We start from the raw sequence: 19,199 nt of genomic DNA on the forward strand, positions 1-19,199 counted from the left end.
TTCTCTCTCTCAAATAAATAAATAAAATCTTTAAAAATAAAAAAAATAAAAAAAATAAAAAAGAGTCAGATGTTTAACCGACTGAGCCACCCAGGGACCCTAAACATGTGCCTCTTGATCTTGGGGTCGTGAGTTCAAGCTTTACATTGGGTAGAGATTACTTAAAAATAAAATCTTTAAAAAAACAAAATACGAGGTGCCTGGGTGGCTCAGTTGTTAAGCGTCTGCCTTCGGCTCAGGTCATGAGCCCAGGGTCCTGGGATCGAGCCCTACATCGGGCTCCCTGCTCAGCTGGGACCCGCCTGCTTCTCCCTCTCCCACTCCCCCTGCTTGTGTTCCCTCTCTTGCTGTCTCTCTGTCAAATAAATAAAATCTTTAAAAAAAGCTGTCCGTTTTAAAAAAACAAAACAAAACCAAAAACACACGCACCCCAAAAAACCCCAAACCACGTATTTGCTTTACATTGAAATAAAAACAGAGAAAGGTATGAAATGATACAGATCAGACTTTCAAAATGATTTCCTGGTTTGGGGGAGTAGGGGAAGGCATACAGGTAAGCAAAAACACAATAGTGCCTTAAAAAATTCTGAATAAAAAAACCAGGGGTGCCTGACTGGGTCAGTGTGTGGAGCATACGACTCTTGATCTTGGGGTCGTGAGCTCAGGCCCCAGGGTGGGCATAGAGCTCACTTTAAAACAAAAACAAGGGGCGCCTGGGTGGCTTAGTCGTTAAGCGTCTGCCTTCGGCTCGGGTCATGATCCCAGGGTCCTGCGATCGAGCCCCGCATTGGGCTCCCTGCTCAGTGGGAAGCCTGCTCCTCCCTCTCCCACTGCCTGCTTGTATTCCCTCTCTCGCTGTATCTGTCAAATAAATAAATAAAATCTTTTTAAAAAAATAAGAAATAGAACAAAAACAAAAAAACCCCAGCATTTATATGAATCAACATGTAAAAGGATCACAACCAATACAATAATGATGAATGATGGTTTTCCGTAGGTGATTTTTACGTTCTTCTTTAGGCTTTTCTTTTTGAATTTCTTTCTTACTTTTTAATGAACAAAAGAAAAGCCTCCAAACAAAAGTATAGCAGATTGCTAGATGTTTCCCATATCCATCTTCCCCTTTTGTCTCAAAAAGGAAACTCTTAAATTTTAGCTGGACCCCTTGGTTACCCAGAATAAAGACTATAATTCCAGCCTTGCTTATAGCTAGGAGTGGACACAGGGTGAAGTCCTGGCCAATAAAACGTAAACAACGTGTATTGTGCTGGGCTTTGGGAAAGTGTCGTTAAAGAGACAGAGCATGCCTCCTTGATTTCTTCTTCCCTCCTAGAATGCAGATGCGACGGCTGGATCTTCAGCAGCATCTTAGGCCATGCAGATAAAGGGCAAAACCTAGTGATGGTTGAACAAAAAGCAAGAAAGAATCTGGGTTGCAGAAGACTGCAGAATCCTGGTCTAAGCCAGAACAGTACACGAGAGAGAAATAAAATACTTCTATTGTGTTAATTCAGGTCTCTCAGACACATGCTGCTGTGTAATTATTAAATGAGACAAGTACTTATTAATTACTATGAAAAGCAATATAGCAGAGGTTAAGTGCTCAGCCTCTAAGCTGCAATACCTGGATCTGAAGCCCAGCTCTATCTCTTATCAACTGTGTGACCTCAGGCAAGACTCCTAACCTCTCCAGACCTCTGTTTCCTCAACAGTTAAAATGGGGATAATGACACTACCTACCTCATGGGGTTGTTTGTAAGCATTAAATGCATGGATATATATCTGTATCTGTATCTAAGTATATACACATATGCACCCATGATAAATATGTATCATCCAGAATGAAGCCTGGTATACACTCAGTAAGTACTTTGGAAGTGTTAGCTATTATTAGTTTCATCATAGGAAAAGAGGCAGACAAACTCTTTGGAATGGAAAAATACTACAAGGGAATTCTAGTGTAGGTGGGCCCCAAACCACACCGGAGGGCAGGATCAGGCACAGGGACTTGTCTCTGCCGGTAGAAGCTCTGGAGCCCTGGGGTCTGGGGTCTCAGGGGCCACGGCCCAGCTGAGCCATCTGCTGCCTCCCCAAGAAGTCCCTGACGCACACGGCCGAGGAAGGTCTGGAACTGGTAATCTCGGGGGAACCCTCCACCTCCAAGAGAGGCTCCCGTTTTAGTACATATGCCAAGGGAGGATGTGGGAGCAAGGACACCCACTTGCAGCCCTGCCTTGTGTGTGGCCTGCAGGAGTCCCACCCCCTCTGGGCTTCTGGGTCCCCATGTGTAAAATGAGACCGACTGGACCAGACGTTTTTTAGGGATTCCAGATCCCCAGTCCCCTGAAGAGTACCTGTGTGTTACCTGCACGCCCACAGTTTTGTGGGTCCTCTCAGAGGGCACATGGCCACACCCCTCCATCCACACATCCCAGGCCAGGAAGCCCTACCCTCTGACAACAGGCCTATAGGGGGCTGGCGCCCCCCTAATGCTTTTCAACCTCCTGGACTCAGCAAAGAAAAGAGACGTTCGATCTTCCCTCCCACCCCACCTAGGTATCCTACGTTCACGGGCTCAGAAAGATGTTAAATAGATGAAAAGACAGAATGAAAACTCTCCCACCTCATCCATTTTCCCACCCGGTTCCCGTCCCATCCCCCACGCCAGGTAACCAGGGGTCTAACGTGAAAAGGCGCTGAAAACCAGACTCCACTCTCTCTCCCCCGAAAAAGGCCATTCCCTTGCAATCTACTCGAAGCTTTGGAGAGTTCACAGGCCCCTGAAAACAAACCCTGAACCCCACTGTCAGAATGTCAGATGAGATGTTCTCTGGGCCTCCAGCCAGGCTGTTCGGTGCGGCCTGGTTCTAAGGGAGGAAATGAGCCTAAGCTGGGACTTTTTAAAAAATGTCTATCTGAAGGAAGTGCCCTTATGTACTGATGTGGAGAGATTTCTAAGATATATTGTTAATGAGAAAAAATCAAGGTGCAGAACTGTGTAAAATAGGCTGCTCTTATGTAAAAGCGAAGGGAAAGATAAAAATAATCTTTATTCGCAGCTGCTTGGAGCACGAAAAAAAAAAGAAGAAACTGATAGGTAAGAAAACTCCAGGTCTTTACTGGACACGGCGGGGCACAGTTGAACGGAGAAGGGAGGGAACGGAGGCTCCGCAGTGGAAGAAGATCAGGGGCATGTCAGGGATGGCGCCCAAGGACACGGGCGGAACAGCGAGGAATTTCGCATCCTGGGTGGCACGGTTGGAGGGCACCAGGCCGGCGGGCCTGGCCCACACCAAAATGTGACTGCTGACTGCGTCTGGGACGGTGGGGATCCCCCCGCCCCGCCGCCAGCGGTTTCTCTTTCTAATTTTCTAAAGTTTTTTAACACTCAACAACAAAAGTGATCCTGGCCAATTCTGGGCGGGCTCCAGAGCCTCTAGCATCCTTTCCTGACCTGCGAGCTGACTGGCAGGATTCCGAACTCCTGAGATGGAAACTCAGGCACAAGAGGGACCATCAGCCAACCAGGACACACGGCTCGGAGGCGGGGGGACTGAGATGTGGGAACAGACCAGCGCTCCTACACATCATTTGATTCTACCAGCGCCCCACCCCCCCCCCCCATTTCCGTAGCTGATCCTCCAGTTTGGACAAGCAGGCTGTTCGCAGTTTTTCTCTCATTTCAACAACTGTCTGTGAGCATCCTTCTACAATCTCACTGAAGGCAAACTGCAGGGGTGTGCTTACGGGATGGCCACCGATCCGTTACGCTTCTGTTACTTTCTTCTTTCTACACATCTGTATTCTTCGATTTTACTTTCTACAATAAGCGTGTATTATTTATAAGTTTAGAAAAAAAAAATAAAAAACGAGTAAGACAGCCTGGAAGAGACAAGTAGTTGGCTCACCCAAACCACTCTTCTTCCTCAGGAACGAAATTCCTGCTTTCAGCAGGGCGCTTCGTTTCCCAGACTAAAGACCACATTTCCCAGGCTCCCTGGTAGCAGGCCACGGCCATGTGAGGCTGTCCTAGCCAAGGGGAGGACTGGTTTAAACAACTCAGGCCACGTGAGGATGTGGAGAAAAAGGAACCCTCCTGCACCGCTGGTGGGATTACAAATGGGTGCAGCCGCTGTGGACAACAGCATGGAGGTTCCTCAAAAAGTTAAAAATAGAACTGCCCTAGACCCAGCAACTGCACTATTAGGTATTTACCCAAAGGATACAAAAATACTGATCCAAAGGGATACATGCACCCTGATGTTTACAGCAGCATTATTTACAATAGCCAAATTTTGGAAGCAGTCCAAATGTCCATCGACTGATGGATGAATGGATAAAGAAAATGTGCGTGTGCCTGTGTGTGTGTGTGTGTGTGTGTGTGTGTGTGTGTGTGTGTGTAATGGAATATTACTCAGCCATAAAAAAGGATGATAGTCTGCCATTTGCCAGACATGGATGGAGCTAAATGCTAAGCAAAATAAGTCAAGAGAAGGATTTCACTCATCTGTGGAATTTAAGAAACAAAACAAACAGGTAAAGGAAAAAAAAAAGAGAGAGAGGGAGAAAGACAAACCAAGAAACAGACTCCTCACTACAGAGAACACACTGCGGGTTAGCAGAGGGGAGATGGGTGTGGGATGGGTGAAATGGGTGATGGGGATGAAGGAGTGCACCTGTCATGATGAGCACCAGGTGATGTATGGAATTGTTGAATCACTATATTGCACACCTGAAACTAATACACTGTAGGCTAACTGGAATTTATTTATTTTTAAAAATTTTATTTATTTATTTGACAGAGAGACAGCGAGAGAGGGAACACAAGGAGCGGGGAGTGGAAGAGGGAGAAGCAGGCTTCCTGCAGAGCAGGGAGCCCGATGCGGGACTCGATCCCAGGACCCCAAGATCATGACCTGAGCCGAAGGCAGACGCTTAACAACTGAGCCACCCAGGCGCCCCAAACTCACTGGAATTTAAATAAAATCTTAATAAACAAACTAACTATCAAACAACTCTGCCATGGAACTCCTTATAGCTGATAAGGACAGAAAGTGCCTGCTTAAATGCATAGCCTGTCTCTTGAACATTTCACTAAAATATGTGTCCGGAAAGACAAAGAAATGTCCATTTTGCAGATGGGCAAAAAAGGCCCAGAGCAGAGAAGGGAACTGTCACCAGGTCCAGGCCTACAGAGGCAGAACTCAGCCCCAGGAAATCTCCCCACCCCCACCCAGCATCTCCCGAGGGCCTCGGGGAGAGGCCGGGCTTCTAGAAGGCAGGCCCCATGCTCCCACGGCCCAGGAAATGACCATTTGAATGCACCCATACAAAGATCACCACCAGCCAGGCACAAATGGACAGCCTGTAGGACTCCACTTATATGAGGTAAGTAGAGCAGTCAAGTTCATAGCGACGGAAAGTAGAATGCTGGGTGCCAGGGGCTGGAGGGAAGGCAAATGGAGGGTAAGTGCTTAATGGACATAGTTTCAGTTTGGGGAGATGAAAAAGTTCTGGAGATGGATGGGATGGTTGGTGGTGATGGTTGCACAACTGTGCACTTAAAAATAGGTTTTAAAACGGAAGGTTTTATGTAATGTACATGTTGTGGCTAAGCTGTGTGTCCCTGTTCCCTCCCCCCGATCCCCATTCCCCGGCCAATTCATATGTTGAAGTCCTAATCCCGAGTACTTCAGTGGCTGTATTTGGAGACAGGGCCTTTAAAGAGGTGATTAAAGCTAAGTGAGGCCACTAGGGCGGGCTGGTGTCCTTATAAGAGACTAGGACACAGACACACGCAGTGGGAACGCCATGTAGGGACACAGGAAATGACCATCTAAGCCAAGGACAGAGGCCTCAGAAGAAACCAGACATGCTGACACCTTGATCTCAGACTTGTAGCCTCCAGAACTGTGAGAAAATAAATTTCTGTTGCTTAAGCGCCACCACCCCCAGCCTGAGCTATTTGTTACAGCAGCCCTAGCAAATTAATACAGTATATTTTAGGGGCTCCTGGCTGGCTGAGTCAGTAGAGCTTGGGACTCTTGACCTTGGAGTCGTGGGTTCAAGCCCCACATTGGGTGTAGAGATTACTTAAAAATAAAATCTTAAAAAACAAAAAAACCCACAATAGTATATTTTACCACCACCACAAAAAAAAAAAAAAGAAAACTCTGTCATATTAAAAAAAGAAAAAGATCTCCACCGATAGGGTGATGGTCATCCCCAGTGACTTTTTCCTTTCTTCTCTATGCTTTCCTTATTCGGATTTTTTTCAGTGAACAAAACTAACCGTCATCTGCTCACCTGAACAGCACGCCTTTGATGACCTGCCAGGCGTTGGGTGCTGGCTGGGGTGGTGGGTTCTGGGGCTGGGTCTCCGCCGGTGGGTCCCTCCCAATGCTGCCATTGCTGGTCACCTGCAGGAAACAGAGACGAGCTTAAGGAGGGAGGGTGCCCCCTGAGGCACTGGGGCTGTCTTAGGCACCACTGCATGCCAAGGCCCAGCACAGGGCTAAGCACAGAGTAGGTGCTTAATCAGTAAGTGGAGAATGAATGAATAAAATCACCCAAGAAGGGTGGTGGATCTTATTCCTTCAAGACAAAAACACTCCCCCAAAACCTACTCTGTGCTGGTGACACAGAGGTGACCGAGACAGCCCTGTGCTGCCCTCCTTGGGATCACAGTCCAGTCGGGGGAGCCAAAGAGTCCCCAGACAGGGATGAACCAGAGTGGACAGGATGGAGTTATAGGATCCCAGAGGGGACATCTGATCCAGCCTGGAGGTCAGGGAGGGCTTCCTGGAGGAAGGGACTGTTGGAGCTGAGGCCTAAAATATAATAAGGGGGCAATGCGGAGGAGGCAGCAAGTACAGAAAAGAAGGGGAAAGAAAGTCTGGTGATGAGGACTGCCCACACTGCTCCCTGAAGCCAGAGCCCAGGATGCAAGATGGCCACTGGGGGAAATGCAGAAGGGTGACCAGGGCCAGATTCTGTAAGGCTTGGGTTTGTTTGAGAGGTCCTTCCCTGGGCAAACAGTTCCTAAGGCCTCCTCTGTGGCCAGCCCTGTGCGGGCCTGTCCCTCCAGGGGCTCCTATCCAGCAGGAGACAGATGTAGAAAAACACAGCCAGAGTGTGAGCCATGACAGAGGCCCGTACCACAAACAGCACACATTGCCCTGTGGGGCCAGCACCATGAACATCTCCACTCAGCGGCCGGGCAAATGGAGGCGCAGGGAGGCTGACCCACTTGTCTGGGTCACTCAGGAAGGAAAAGGGCAGCAGGATGACAAGGGGGTGGGTAGGCCAGGCAGGTCAGGCAGGGCTTCCCAGAAGAAGAATCTTCACTCAGAAACAGAAGCTCAGAGGCAGGGAATTTCATGATGTCAGGAAGGGCCTGAGATGGGGAAGTTCTTCCCGCCCCTCTCCTTGCACCTGCTGGTTCCCGGATCCTGTCCTCTTCCTCCTCCCAGCTCTGTCCCCTCACCGCTCCGCCTTCAAGAGGCAGGATCAGGACTGTCATGGTCACCGTTGGGCAGAAGCACCGCCCAGCACAGAGCAGGGGCTCAGTAAACACCTGTGGAATCAACATGTGCTCCCTGAAGGGCTTGCCCCCAGCACCCAGGCCCCCCACACCACTCCCCTCCAGGCCTCCACTGCCCAGCCTTCCCCGCCCCCCACAGCCCCGAGCCCACCCCCTCTCTGGCATTTGTCATGCCCTGTCCCCTTCACCAGCAAGAGCTCGTCCCTGTATCTCCCAGTGTGCGGGACACCACCATGGCAAAAGGTGGGGGCTCTGGGATCCCGCAGTTCCTGGCTGTGAGATCTTGGGCGTGTCACTTCCCGTCTCCGACACAAGGGCCAGGTTGAAAAAGTACTGGTGTGTTACAGACAGAAAATATTTCCTTCGTGTGTTGAAAAAAATATTTCCTGAGCACCTAGTATGCGCCAGGCTCTGTGCTAGGCAGTGGGCAGACAGCTCTGGACCCTGCCCTCCTGGAGCTGAGGGTCTAGAGGGGAACACACCCACAGAACAGTCAACAGGATCATTCAAACTGGCAAATGGGAAAACTGCTCTGGAGGAAAGAAGCAGGGGCAGATGATGGCTACTGGGGTGGGGACGGGGAGCCACTTTGGATTAGGTAGTCAGAGGCCTGCCTGAGGAGCTATTTTTGACATTTGGGTGAAGGGCATGCTGGGAGAGGGACAAGTTCAGGGAAGTGGTTGGCTGGAGGACGAGGCAAGGTCAGAGACAGGCACAGGGCCCCCTCATTCAGGGCTGGCCTTGCTCCTGGGAGCAGCGGGGGCCAAGTAAGGCTTTCCAGCAGGTCTGAGCTGATTCCCGTCAAGAAACAGAAAATGAGGCCAGGCCAGGATTTGAACCCATGTCTGGTTGACCCCCAGGTCTGTTGGACCTGGCTCCACTCAAGCTGGCTGGAAACCCTTCCACAGAAATGTAAATGGAAACTGCAATGAGAAGCCACTTCACGATGCTGGCCACAATCAAAACGATGGACAATCACAAGTGTTGGTGAGGGTGTGCAGAAGCCGGACCGACTGTATACTACTGGTGGGGAAACGGAGCTGGGGCTTTGAAAAGTACGGCAGAGAATTAAAAAGCGAAATGTGTGGGGCGCCTGGGGGGCTCAGTCGGTTAAGTGTCTGCCTTCGGCTCAGGTCATGATCCTGGAGTCCTGGGATCGAGCCCCACGTCAGGCTCCTCGCTCAGCACGGACACTGCTTCTGCCCCTGCTCGTGCTCTCTCGCGCATGCTCTCAAATAAATAAATAATCTTTTAAAAAAGCTTTTTAAATAAAATAAATAAAAATAAAAAGTGAAATGTGCACCTGCCGTACAAACCAGCAGCCCCACTCCTAGGTCTCTACCCAAGAGAAAGGAGAACGTACAGACAGGGGAAAGCTTACGTGCAAATGCTCACGGGGGCATTATTGGTAATAGCCAGAAACACCTGCGATGCCCCTCGATGAACGAACATGGGGTATCCATACAATGGAATGCTACTCAGTCATAAGAAGGAGCCCTGCTGGGGGCAGAGTGGCTGCGAAAGGGAGCTGGAATGTTCTGAGGGGATGGGGACCGGGTGGCGATGCTTGTACTGCACTAAACGCCGTTGAACTCCATACCGAAGACAGGTGAATGCTGTGTTATCTATTATGCTGCAAAAGAAAGGTAACTCTCCTGTGGCTTCCACTTCCCTTGGAGTAAAGGCGAAATCTTCACGCTGACCTCCACGTCTTGGCCTGATCTGGCCCCCTCCCTGCCTCTCTACTTTCACCCCTCTCCCCCCATTCACTGGCTTCAGCCACATGGCCTCTCACTGTTCCTTCCAACAGCCAGGCATCTGTAGCCTCAGGGCCTTTGCATGGGCTGTTCCCTTTATCTGAGAGGTTCCCGCCCCTCTATATCTGCATGCCTCCCTCCTTCCTCTCCTTCAAGTCTTTGTTCAAATGTCATCTCCTCAGGGGCCCCTGGGTGGCCCATCCGTTAAGCGACCGACTCTTGATTTCGGCTCAGGTCATGATCTCAGGGTTGTGGGATCAACCCCACGTCAGGTTCTGTGCTGAGCAGAGTCTGCTAAAGTTTCTCTCTCCCTCTCTCTGCCCCTCCCTACGCTAGCTCTCGCTCCCCCCCTTTCAATAAATCTTAAAAAAAAGAAAAAAGTCACTTCCTCAGCGAGGCCTTCCCAAACTACCTTGTTTAAACTGCAACCCTCCTAGCCACCCCTCACTTCCTATCCTCCTCCCCAGCTTTACTCTGCCCATGGCATTTATCACCATCTGACCCGCTATATGTATTTTTTATCTTATTCACTGTTTTCCTGTCCATTCTTCTATCCCGGCCGCCCAGCTCTTAAATAGAACATGAGCTCCAAGAGGGCAGGGACTGTTCTGTTCACAGCTGTAGCCCCAGCATTAGCCTGGGGCCTTGTATGAAATGGGGACTCAGTATACATTAGCTGAAGGAATGAAGGGCAGGGCTGAGGGCCCTGTGTCTGAGCCCCTGGCTGGAGAAGCAGGTTGGCAGAAGCATGAGATTGCTGAGGGTCCACCCACTCTGTGCTAGGCCCCACAGGCCCGGGGAGGGTATGGTGGCTATGGACACAGTAGTGACTACGACACAGTTCCTCCTCTGGGACCCACCTATCCAATCTCACACGCAATCTACAGAACCACTGGCTAAGGGACCCACAAGCAGCTGAGACCATGAAGTTGGGCCGGGAGCGTGAAGACAGGCTTTCCAGCACATCCTCACTGACTGCCTGATCCACCATAGGAATTCCATCCCAGCCCAGCCTCTGCCTCAACATCTGTTGATTCCACAAACACCGGGCACCTGCTCTGTGCCTGGTCCCAAGCTGGGCAGTGCAGGGGACACAGTGTTGACAGCTTCTGCCCTCCAAGGGCTCTCAGTCCCGCGGAAGAGACAGGCAGATGGTATAACCCAGAGCAGACAGGGCTGGGACAGGAGAGCCCAGGGGCCGTGGGAGCCCTGACCCAGTCTGAGAGGGTCAGAGAGGGCTTCCTAGAGGACATTTAGCAATGTTTGAGACATTTTTGACTGCACAACTGGAAAGGGGTATGTGTGCTACTGACATCTAGTGAGTAGAGAGGCCAGGGATGCTGCTAAACATCCTACAATGCATGGGACAGCCCCCCACGACAAAGAATTAACCAACCTTTCAAAACGTCAATAATGCTGAGGCTGAGAAATCCTAGTCTAGTCTGAAGAAAATTCAGATCATGCAAGGCCTTGATCTACTAAAGAATTTGTACTTTACCCTGAAGGCAAAGGAATAAGTCTTGAAAGGTTTTAAGCAGAGGTGGGACAAGAGAAAATCAGGGGATCCCTGGAAGCCTGGCATTTGGGGTGACCTGAACCCTAGTCTCTCTGATCCACCCCACCCCCCACCCCCAGTAATCGACAGAAACTCAGAGGCAGGGGAAAGACATTCCTCCAGCAAGACCGGGAAGCCCCCCCCCCCCCCCCATGACAAGGGACTGAGTCTTCATTCTAGAGCTAACTCAACAAATATTTCCTGAGGCCGCCCCCAGGCCAGACCCTGCTTACAGATGCTGAACCAAGCATGCTGGGCTCTTATCACACAAATCTCATCCTGGCGTCCTCCCCAGGTGATATTATTTGCCCCTCCTCTGGGCTCCCTCAGTCCCTGGCACAGACTTTTGTCACCATCCTAGTCATTCAGGATTGTTAATTCTCTACATGTCAATCTTCTCTCCCACTCCACTGACAGCAGGGACATGGCTGGAACCATCTTTGTGACCCATCGCATGGCTGGCCATCCTGTGCAACCCCTCTACTTACCACTGGAGAAATGAAGGCCCAAAGAAGGCAAGGAACTTGTCCAAGGTCACACAGAAAGTCAGCTTCATTCTTCCCTCTCAACCTGCACTCCTCTTCCCTCTGCTGCCTCCCACGTCAGTGACATCCCAGTGGGTGGGTCGACAGCACCTTGCTGTCACTCCCTCCATTCCCTAAATGCCTGAAGGATGGATGCCTGAACTAGTATGTTCTGCAGCTTTGGTTTAGTTGAGGCAGCAATGGATCAGAAGTGATCAGCACCTGGACTAACTCCCCGGTAGGATTAGTTTATGCTGAAAGCACACCCATCCCAGTCCTGACCACCCCGGGTCAGCAATGTCTGGTCACTTCTACATGGAATGGATCCCAAACCCAACCTGGGTGACCTTCTGCAAGCGCCTTAGTCTCATTCTTTCTGGGATTCCCGTCTGTAAAGTGGGTCTGTCGGCCTCCACAGCCCGTGCCCTTACCCACGATGATTCCCCGACTTCCCCAGAGCTAGAAAACTCCCAATTAATCAATCACTGCCCACATCCCAGGTACTGCAAGGGAGACCCTACACGCCGGTCCACTTTAGGAAAGGTCTTGGAGCCTGGAATCGCAGAGTCGAGAACCAGAGCGCTTGGGTGTAAGTCTGCGCCCCTCCGTGCTACTGTCTCCCGGCTCGAGCAAAGAGCCTGATGGCCGCCCAGCGCGAGCGTGCAGGGGACCCGGCGTGCAACAGGGCCCCGCTCCCCGCACTGTCCGGCCTCCAGGGCTGCCCGGCCCCGCCTGGGCCCGGTACTCAAGGTCCCTCTGGGCAAGGAGCCCCCAATGCACCGGATTCCGCGAAAAGGGGCAGGACACGCCCCGTGGGAGGCCCCCCGGGTGGGGAAGAACCCCTCAGGCCCCTCTCGGCCTCCGTACCTGACCGGAGCCGCCTCCCCCGGCCGCAACCACGGCGCTGCCGGCCCCGTCCGCCTCCTGCGCCGCCGCCATCTTCCCGCTCCGGGTCCCCGCCCCCGCCGCCAGCCCCGCCCCGTCCCCGACGGTGCCAGCGCGATCGCGCGAGATTTCACACTTCGCCCGACCCGCCAGCCACCGTATCCGGCAGGAGCGCTTAAGCCACGCCTCTCGAGAGAGCCGCTTCCGGCTAAGAACGAACCAGCCGGGCCACCGTACTCCGCCTCCTCTCAGCCGCCTGTCTTTCACCTAGTAGACGTTCTCCCGGCTTTGAACTTCCGGGCTTTCTCGGCCAGCGTAGGAGCTTACCACAGGCTGCATTCCCTTTGCTTTCTCGAGTAAACCCGCCTCTTCCATTTATGTGAGCCTTGTAGACCATGCTGCCCGCCTCGGCGATTCTCCGAGGGCTTTCCGTTTTCGTGTTTCTTGAGCTTTCCCGGCTACCGTAACACCTCAAAACGTTCTGCTCGAAGCGCTCCTCTCCGTGATCCATGAACCTCCGTGGCCACCGTACCCAGACTCAGGGGGCGGGCCTTCGGCCGATGCCGTCACCTTCGGACCCCTCTTCCTAAAGCAAGCCTTTCTCCTAAGTCCCCTTAGGTTAGATAGAGTTTTCCCGTGCGTTCAGAATTACTATTTCAGGGTTCTCACAGCCGCCAGCCCCTCTCCAAGCCTTCGGGCCACCTCGTTGAGACCGCACGCGCGCTCCGGGGTGATCTTTGCTTCCTAGAAGATTTCGCTACTCTGGACTCGGCTTCCAGGGCTCTAAGAACTTCATACTTTTTCCTAGCTACGTCTCCCTGTACTGTTCCAAGCCTGGGCACGTGTTGCGAGAACCCTGGCCTGGGGAGGGTGGTATGGAGGATCAGAAAAAAGTCTATCAGCGGCTCTTAAGCTTTATCTATGGATTGAGTGGAGGTGTGACCTGGATTTAGACTCTGGTTGTGCTACTGACCTTCTAAATGATCCCGGACAAGTGACGTATCTCTTTGGGTCTCAGTTTCTTCCTCTTTCCATAAACGAAGCATTTCCCTCCCGCTTATGCACCGCCAGGGTTTTGGAAAGACCTAGTGGGGTCACGAATGTAAAGCACCTACCCACCCAACCCCACCTCACTCTTAGCAAGTGATCAATATCTTGCACTGTTATTACGGACCTTACAGATTACCTGAAAGGGAGAGCAGGCTTTGCATTGGGATTCTCCAATTATTTATTTCTCATTTTACTATCTACTCCCTCCACTTTCCTCTTGGTCTAGTAATATCACCTCCTCCGGGAAACCTTCCCTGGCCCCCAGGCTGTGCGAGCACCGCCTCCCAGTCTTCCCCGTTCCCCGGGCTCCGCAACCCCATCCCTGCCCACTTTATGTCATCACTGTCAGGGACGGGTGTGGCATGTCTTGCTCTCTGCCGGGGCGAAAGCCGAGGGCTGTCACGCTCCTTGCTCTCCCTCCAGCACTGCCCCAGGGGATGATTGCTAAGTTAAAAGATGAAACTCTGAATGCGGAAGGTTGATGACCTACCTCTGAGGACCAACACAAAGGCAAGAAGTTACCTTAGAGAATGTCTTTCCTAGTCCACTCACAGATAGTAAGAGTAGCAAGAACGGGGGTGCCTGGGTGGCTCAGTCATTAAGCGTCTGCCTTCGGCTAAGGTTGTGATCCCAGGGTCCTGGGATTGAGCCCCGCATCGGGCTCCCTGCTCTGCGGGAAGCCTGCTTCTCCCTCTCCCACACTCCCTGCTTGTGTTCCCTCTCTCGCTGTGTCTCTCTCTATCAAATAAATAAAATCTTAAAAAAAAAAAAAAGTAGCAAGAACGAGTCAGTGAAATTGTATGCCCAGTTGGTTAAGTGTCTACCTTCGGCTCAGGTCATGATCCCAGGGTCTGGGGATCAAACCCCTCTTTGGGATCCCAGCCCTTCTGCCCCTCCCCCTCCGGCTTGTTGTGCTCTCTCTCACTCTCTCTCAAATAAATAAACAGAAATTTAAAAAAAAAATTGTAGGCCCAGTTTTTAAGTTTACAGATGAAATGAACATACTGATTGAAGTCCACCGGACAAGAGGCAGATTGAGATTTGTGGGCCTCTTTTTTTAAAGCACAAAATTACATACACAAGCTTAAGTAGAGGACCACAGAAAACCCAGGCAAGTGAGGGGCTTTAGAAACGTAATCTCCAGCTTCACTGTAACCCCATCTCTGCTTTCAACTCTAGATACAAAATGCTCCGGTCTGCCCTCCTCTCTCATAAACTGCAGAATCCTGATCTGTTGGAGCATGAAGGTCTCTCAGCTAGACTGTGACTTTAGCAGCCCTGCGAAGCCCTCTCCCATGTCTGCTGAGTGACCAAATTCTTCCATTTCTACTAATTGCTAAGTGAATCACAGCCCACAGCCACTCTGTCCTCCACTAGGGGGCGCCCAACACCAACCAGAAGATGCGATTGCGGGTTCTAAGGGAGAAAAGGATGGGAGCCCTACACTTTTGGGTCCTGAGGAAAAAGGCTTGGGGGTCCAGACTCCGAGTCTGAGGGAGAAGAAGTCTGGGGTCCCAGACTCCTGAATTCTGGGGGAAGAGGCGTCTAGGGGCCTGGACTCCGGGGTCCTAGGGGGAGTGGGACTGGGGTGGAGGCCTGAGAAAGGAAGGAGGAATCTGGGAAGGGCACCAGGATTGGTTGGAAGCAGAACTGGCCTGGGCAGTGGTTTGGTTTGGCTTGAGTCCGTGGGAAACAAGTGGACAGAGCAGGGATTGTTCCTCTAGGGTCCCCCCTCCCCATCACCCTCTGGGTTTGGCAGCCTCAGCTCTTCCCAGGCCCCGGGGACTTGGGGGCATTTCCCACAGCCCCTCCCCAAGGCCCCTGTTTTCTACTAGACTCCCAGCTGCCCATCCTCAAGACCTGGGAAAGCTGCCCCAAGAGTGCTGAGAGGCTGGCTGGAGATTAATGCCAAGCAGATTAGGAGAAACACAGGCCCTGGATCCTCAGAGGCCAACAGCCCCACCCCAGGCACTTGGGGGCCCCGGACCACCCTCTACTCCCTCAGGACCCAGAAGTGCAGGCCCCCAGCCCTCTACCTAGGGGCCCCAGCACTGTCCTCTCTGATTGCACCTCCTCTGCTCTTACTTGCACACCCTGTGCTTTTTGCCTGCAATTCCCCGCTGCCCAGATACCATTTCCCAACCACTAACGGACCAAGCGAGTCCTCCCCTTCCCCCCACAATCCAGCAACAACAGCCCCAACCACACTACACTGTGATGCATCCCCTGGGACCAGCCCAGCCAGGTTTTCTAGGGGGCCCTCCCCTATCCAAGGGGGCTACACCCAGGCCTTGATCTCTTCACTTCTTCTTTTCTTCATTGCACAAATCGCTGTCTGAAGTCATCTTCTCCCTTGGTCATCTTGCTCATCCTCTGCCTTCCCCCTCCCTACCCCCCAGCCGCTCTGTTTGTGGCCTCAAGACGGAACAGAGCTCCTGATCCTGAATGGGAGCTCAGAAGATGTTACTACTGTTGCTAATAAGGAGAGAGCAGCTAACAGAACACACCACACAGCCGTAATCACTAAAACTGCGTGGAATTGGGCCTGGACCCAATCAATAGCTTTTTTTTAAAGGGCCACAGAAAGCAGGACTCTCTGTCTTTTCCCTGCAGTGTCCCCTGGGCCTAGCAGGGTCTCAATAAATACAGGTTGGACAGGCATATAGGAATTGTCACAGAGCACAGCTTTTGTAGATCGATCCTCTTGGGTTCCAGCCAACCTGGGCTCTGACTTCCTGTGCTCAGTAGTGACCTCTGGGCACCAGTCTCCCCTCTGACACAGGACCATGGGACACCTCACTGTGATGTACATTTAAAGGATCCGTCCAGGGCCTAGATAGTGCCAGAGGCCGCTGGAAGTTAGCTGTGTTCGTGATTTGTCATTTTACATATGAGAAAGCCAGACCTTGGTGAAGGACAGTCTCTAATTTTGTTGTTACAGTTATTCCTTGTTATTATTCACCTCTTTATTCCCACTGACCAAGTTAGGGCTACATACATCCAATGGGCACTCAATAACCATTGGATGGACTGAATCAGTCCCACCATCTTGGTCCCTGAGGTCTTAGAAAAGCAACCACATGGAAGAAAATAAATGGCTTTTTAAATTAATTTATTTATAAGAAGAACAGACTAGCGTTGGGAGCAGGATGCTGGTAGCTGCTGAAAAGTAGGGGGTAGGTCAGAGGAGCCAAGGGGTCGTGGGGTCTGGACTCTCCCATCCCCCCTGGTCGGGGCCCAGCTGTTACTGGTCTCCCTTCAGCATAGAAAGTAACTGGTCAGTGAAAATCCCTGCGTAAGTGCTCACAGCGGCTGTGCTTTTGTTGTATATTTCCCTGGGGAGAAAGGACAGACGTTCAGAGCAGGGAGGAGGCTGGGAGTACCCTGAGTCTAAGGGAGAAACAGGCTGGGGGCCCAGAATCATGTGTCCTGCAGGAAAAGGTGGCTGGAACCCAAACTCTTGGATCCCTAGGGAGGACAGGGCTGGGATATCAGAATCCAGGGTTCGGACAGGGCTGAGGGCTGGGACTCCTGGTTCCTAGTGGGGGCAGGTCGATGATACCTGATTTTCTCATCCATGGTGGTCAGGTATGTCTTCTCGTACAGTTCCTGGGCGGCTGCCTTGGCTGTCCCCCAGTAGCCATAGAGTGATTCCTGCAACTGGGTGAACAGGGAGGAGCTGGTGGCTTCATCTTGCTGGGGCATGTGGGCCCCCTGGACCTCTGCAGGGGGAGAGTGCGTTAGGAGAGCCGAGGAGCCTGCCGCAGGGGACAATGAGGCAGGGAAGGAGGCGGACGGGGGAGGGCCAGGCAAGAACTAGACTGGGAAGATGCTTGAGGCTCCTCTCATCCCCCTCACAGACCCCTCTTCCCCTACTGAACACACTCACCACATCCCAATACCAGGAGGACAAGAACCAGAACCAGGAGGTATCGGATGCCCATGGCTTCAGAAGACCTGGAACGCTGAGAAGGCTGTGGGGCAAGGTGACATCTAGTCCTGGGGTTCTCCCCCACCCCTGCCAAATGCAAGAGGAGGGGGCTGGGCTTCCCCTCTCCCCTGCCCTCTGCCCCCCCCAGCTGAGTCCAGTTGCCAATGCATCGGCTTGGGCCTCATTGTCTAGCACTTTACGATTGGACTCCTGATTTTCACACCTTCCTTTAAACATCCATTCATTCCCTCAAGAAGCATTTCTTGAGCACCTCACCGTGTGTGCCAAGCACAGCCCCTGGGCCCAGCTGTGACCACAGGCGACAGCCCTGCCCTTCCACAGCCCACGTGAGAGAGAAAGACACTCAATGATATTAAACGAGGAAAAAATACTGCGTGCCCCGGGGTGATAAGTACTCTGGAGGGGGGAGGGCGTGTCACGTGGCCTGGGAAAGGCTTGGCAGAGGGTGACACTTCCGCTGACACCCTGTCGGTACGGGGATGCACCCCCACAGACTCAGCGAGCACATTTCTGATGCCCTGGGCCCTGTTCTGCGTGCCTTCCATCTGTCTTCACCCCCACCCCCACCCCCGTCACAGAAGGGCTCAGCTCAGCGACAACCGTGCTCAGAGGCCCTACTGTTTGGAGATGAGGTTGAGATCCGACCCCGAGGGGCATCAGGGAAACAGTCTAGGATTCTAAATTCCGCCCTTCCAACAGAGGAATCTAACGTCAGGACTCTTGCGGGTTTCTGACTTAATATTATCTTTGCCCCCTCCCCGCTGACCCCTCCCCATTGCCATCTTGGTCCCTCTCTTACCCGACTCTGGCAGGCTCTCCTCACTGGCTCCACGCGGGCAGAGAAAGGCTTTATAGCTCTTGAGGTCCACCTCCCCATCCACAGCCACCACCCCCACCTTGTCCCCTAGGCCAAAGTCCGAGCCAACAGGGCCGCTGAGGGGGTGGTGCAGGGCAGAGAGGGCAGTGACTGTCCCCAGGGTCAAGCCACAGGGAGCCCCTACTCTGAAAACTCCCTCCTGAGAGAGCCAGGCTGGGTGGGGGCTGTGAAGAGGTTGGGGGTTCTGGGCATCCACAAGGAAAGCGGTCTGGGGCGCCCTTCACGTGGGAAGCAAACACAAAGCTCTGAATGAGGGGTCGCTGTGGGGGCCTGCTGACCCCGTCTGCACGCCAGCCTTCCTCCTCCATCCCAAACTCAGCTGTCTGGTGTCTCCTTCCCTCCACAATCCCACAGTGGTGCATCTCAGGGCTGGGGGAAGGGGGCCATCCTCCTGACTCCTTCGCCTCAGGGCCCCCCCAACTGTCCCTCCCTGGCCAGGTGTCAACTTCCTCTACTCATGAACTGCTGGGGGTGCCCACAGTGGGAAAGGACGGGGACAGGGACACAGAGAAGCATTTCTTTATTGTGGAAGCTGCAGAAACTTTAATTCTGGTCCCCGCCCCCACAGAGAAGCCGGGGGCACATGTTGTGAGCCCGGTTCAGAAGGCTATCTTTGGAGCTTTTGAGCCAGGCCTGGGTGCGGAGACTCAGGTCCTTCAGGTGGTCATCGTAGTAGGTCTGCACAAAGCCCTGGACGGCCTCCGGTCCCCTGCAGAAGAGGGGATATAACAGTTGAGACCCCAGCTAGCCCCAAGACTTCCGCTGCCCCATTCATCCCTCTTCCTTCAGACCCAGGAGTGCCTGCTCTCAACTCTTACCCTCGGCTTTGCTCAGACCCAGGGGTCACAGCCTTACCCCACTCAGAACCCAAGAGTTCCGGGCCCACCCCTCCTCCCTCTGACCCAGGTTCTCCCTCTAACCCGCGGGTCCGGACTCCCAGCCCCTCCTCCCTCAGACCCAGGGGTCCAGACCCCCAGCCCCTCCTCCCTCAGACCCAGGGGTCCAGACACCCAGCCCCTCCTCCCTCAGACCCAGGGGTCCAGACCCCCAGCCCCT

At 52.7% G+C, this 19,199-nt stretch overlaps 3 protein-coding genes across 3 annotated transcripts in view; all 3 read right to left on the reverse strand.

Moving 5' to 3' along the window:
* Positions 1–12,338, reverse strand: part of CLPTM1 (CLPTM1 regulator of GABA type A receptor forward trafficking) — a 28,812-nt gene extending 16,474 nt beyond the window's left edge. The window contains exons 1-2 of the mRNA XM_032388398.1: positions 12,247–12,338; positions 6,307–6,419 (exon numbers count right to left, since the gene is read on the reverse strand). Coding sequence (XP_032244289.1) covers positions 6,307–6,419; positions 12,247–12,318 — 185 coding nt within the window. The 5' untranslated portion in view covers positions 12,319–12,338. The remainder of the gene's footprint in view (positions 1–6,306; positions 6,420–12,246) is intronic.
* A 4,220-nt stretch (positions 12,339–16,558) lies between these two features.
* APOC2 (apolipoprotein C2) lies at positions 16,559–17,258 on the reverse strand. The gene is made up of 3 exons (XM_032388063.1): positions 17,204–17,258; positions 16,877–17,036; positions 16,559–16,649 (listed from the first exon to the last, which is right to left on the reverse strand). The coding sequence occupies exons 1-3, from the start codon at positions 17,256–17,258 to the stop codon at positions 16,559–16,561; spliced, it is 306 nt and encodes a 101-aa protein (XP_032243954.1).
* Positions 17,259–18,646: 1,388 nt separating this feature from the next.
* The window catches only part of APOC4 (apolipoprotein C4), a 2,602-nt gene continuing 2,049 nt past the window's right edge, over positions 18,647–19,199 (reverse strand). The window contains exon 3 of the mRNA XM_032388064.1: positions 18,647–18,852. Coding sequence (XP_032243955.1) covers positions 18,687–18,852 — 166 coding nt within the window. The 3' untranslated portion in view covers positions 18,647–18,686. The remainder of the gene's footprint in view (positions 18,853–19,199) is intronic.

The sequence above is a fragment of the Phoca vitulina genome, unplaced genomic scaffold (assembly GCF_004348235.1).
Source record: "Phoca vitulina isolate PV1807 unplaced genomic scaffold, GSC_HSeal_1.0 scaffold52, whole genome shotgun sequence".
NCBI lineage: Eukaryota > Metazoa > Chordata > Mammalia > Carnivora > Phocidae > Phoca > Phoca vitulina.

Bases quoted from the DNA above. Each gene is read 5' to 3' on its own strand.
- APOC2 (XM_032388063.1), bottom strand. From the start codon at position 17,258: ATGGGCATCCGATACCTCCTGGTTCTGGTTCTTGTCCTCCTGGTATTG. The intron at 17,037-17,203 runs GTGAGTGTGTTC...CTCCCCCTGCAG, and splicing joins CCTCCTGGTATTGGGATGTG to AGGTCCAGGGGGCCCACATG. The intron at 16,650-16,876 runs GTATCATCGACC...CTTTCTCCCCAG, and splicing joins ACCATGGATGAGAAAATCAG to GGAAATATACAACAAAAGCA.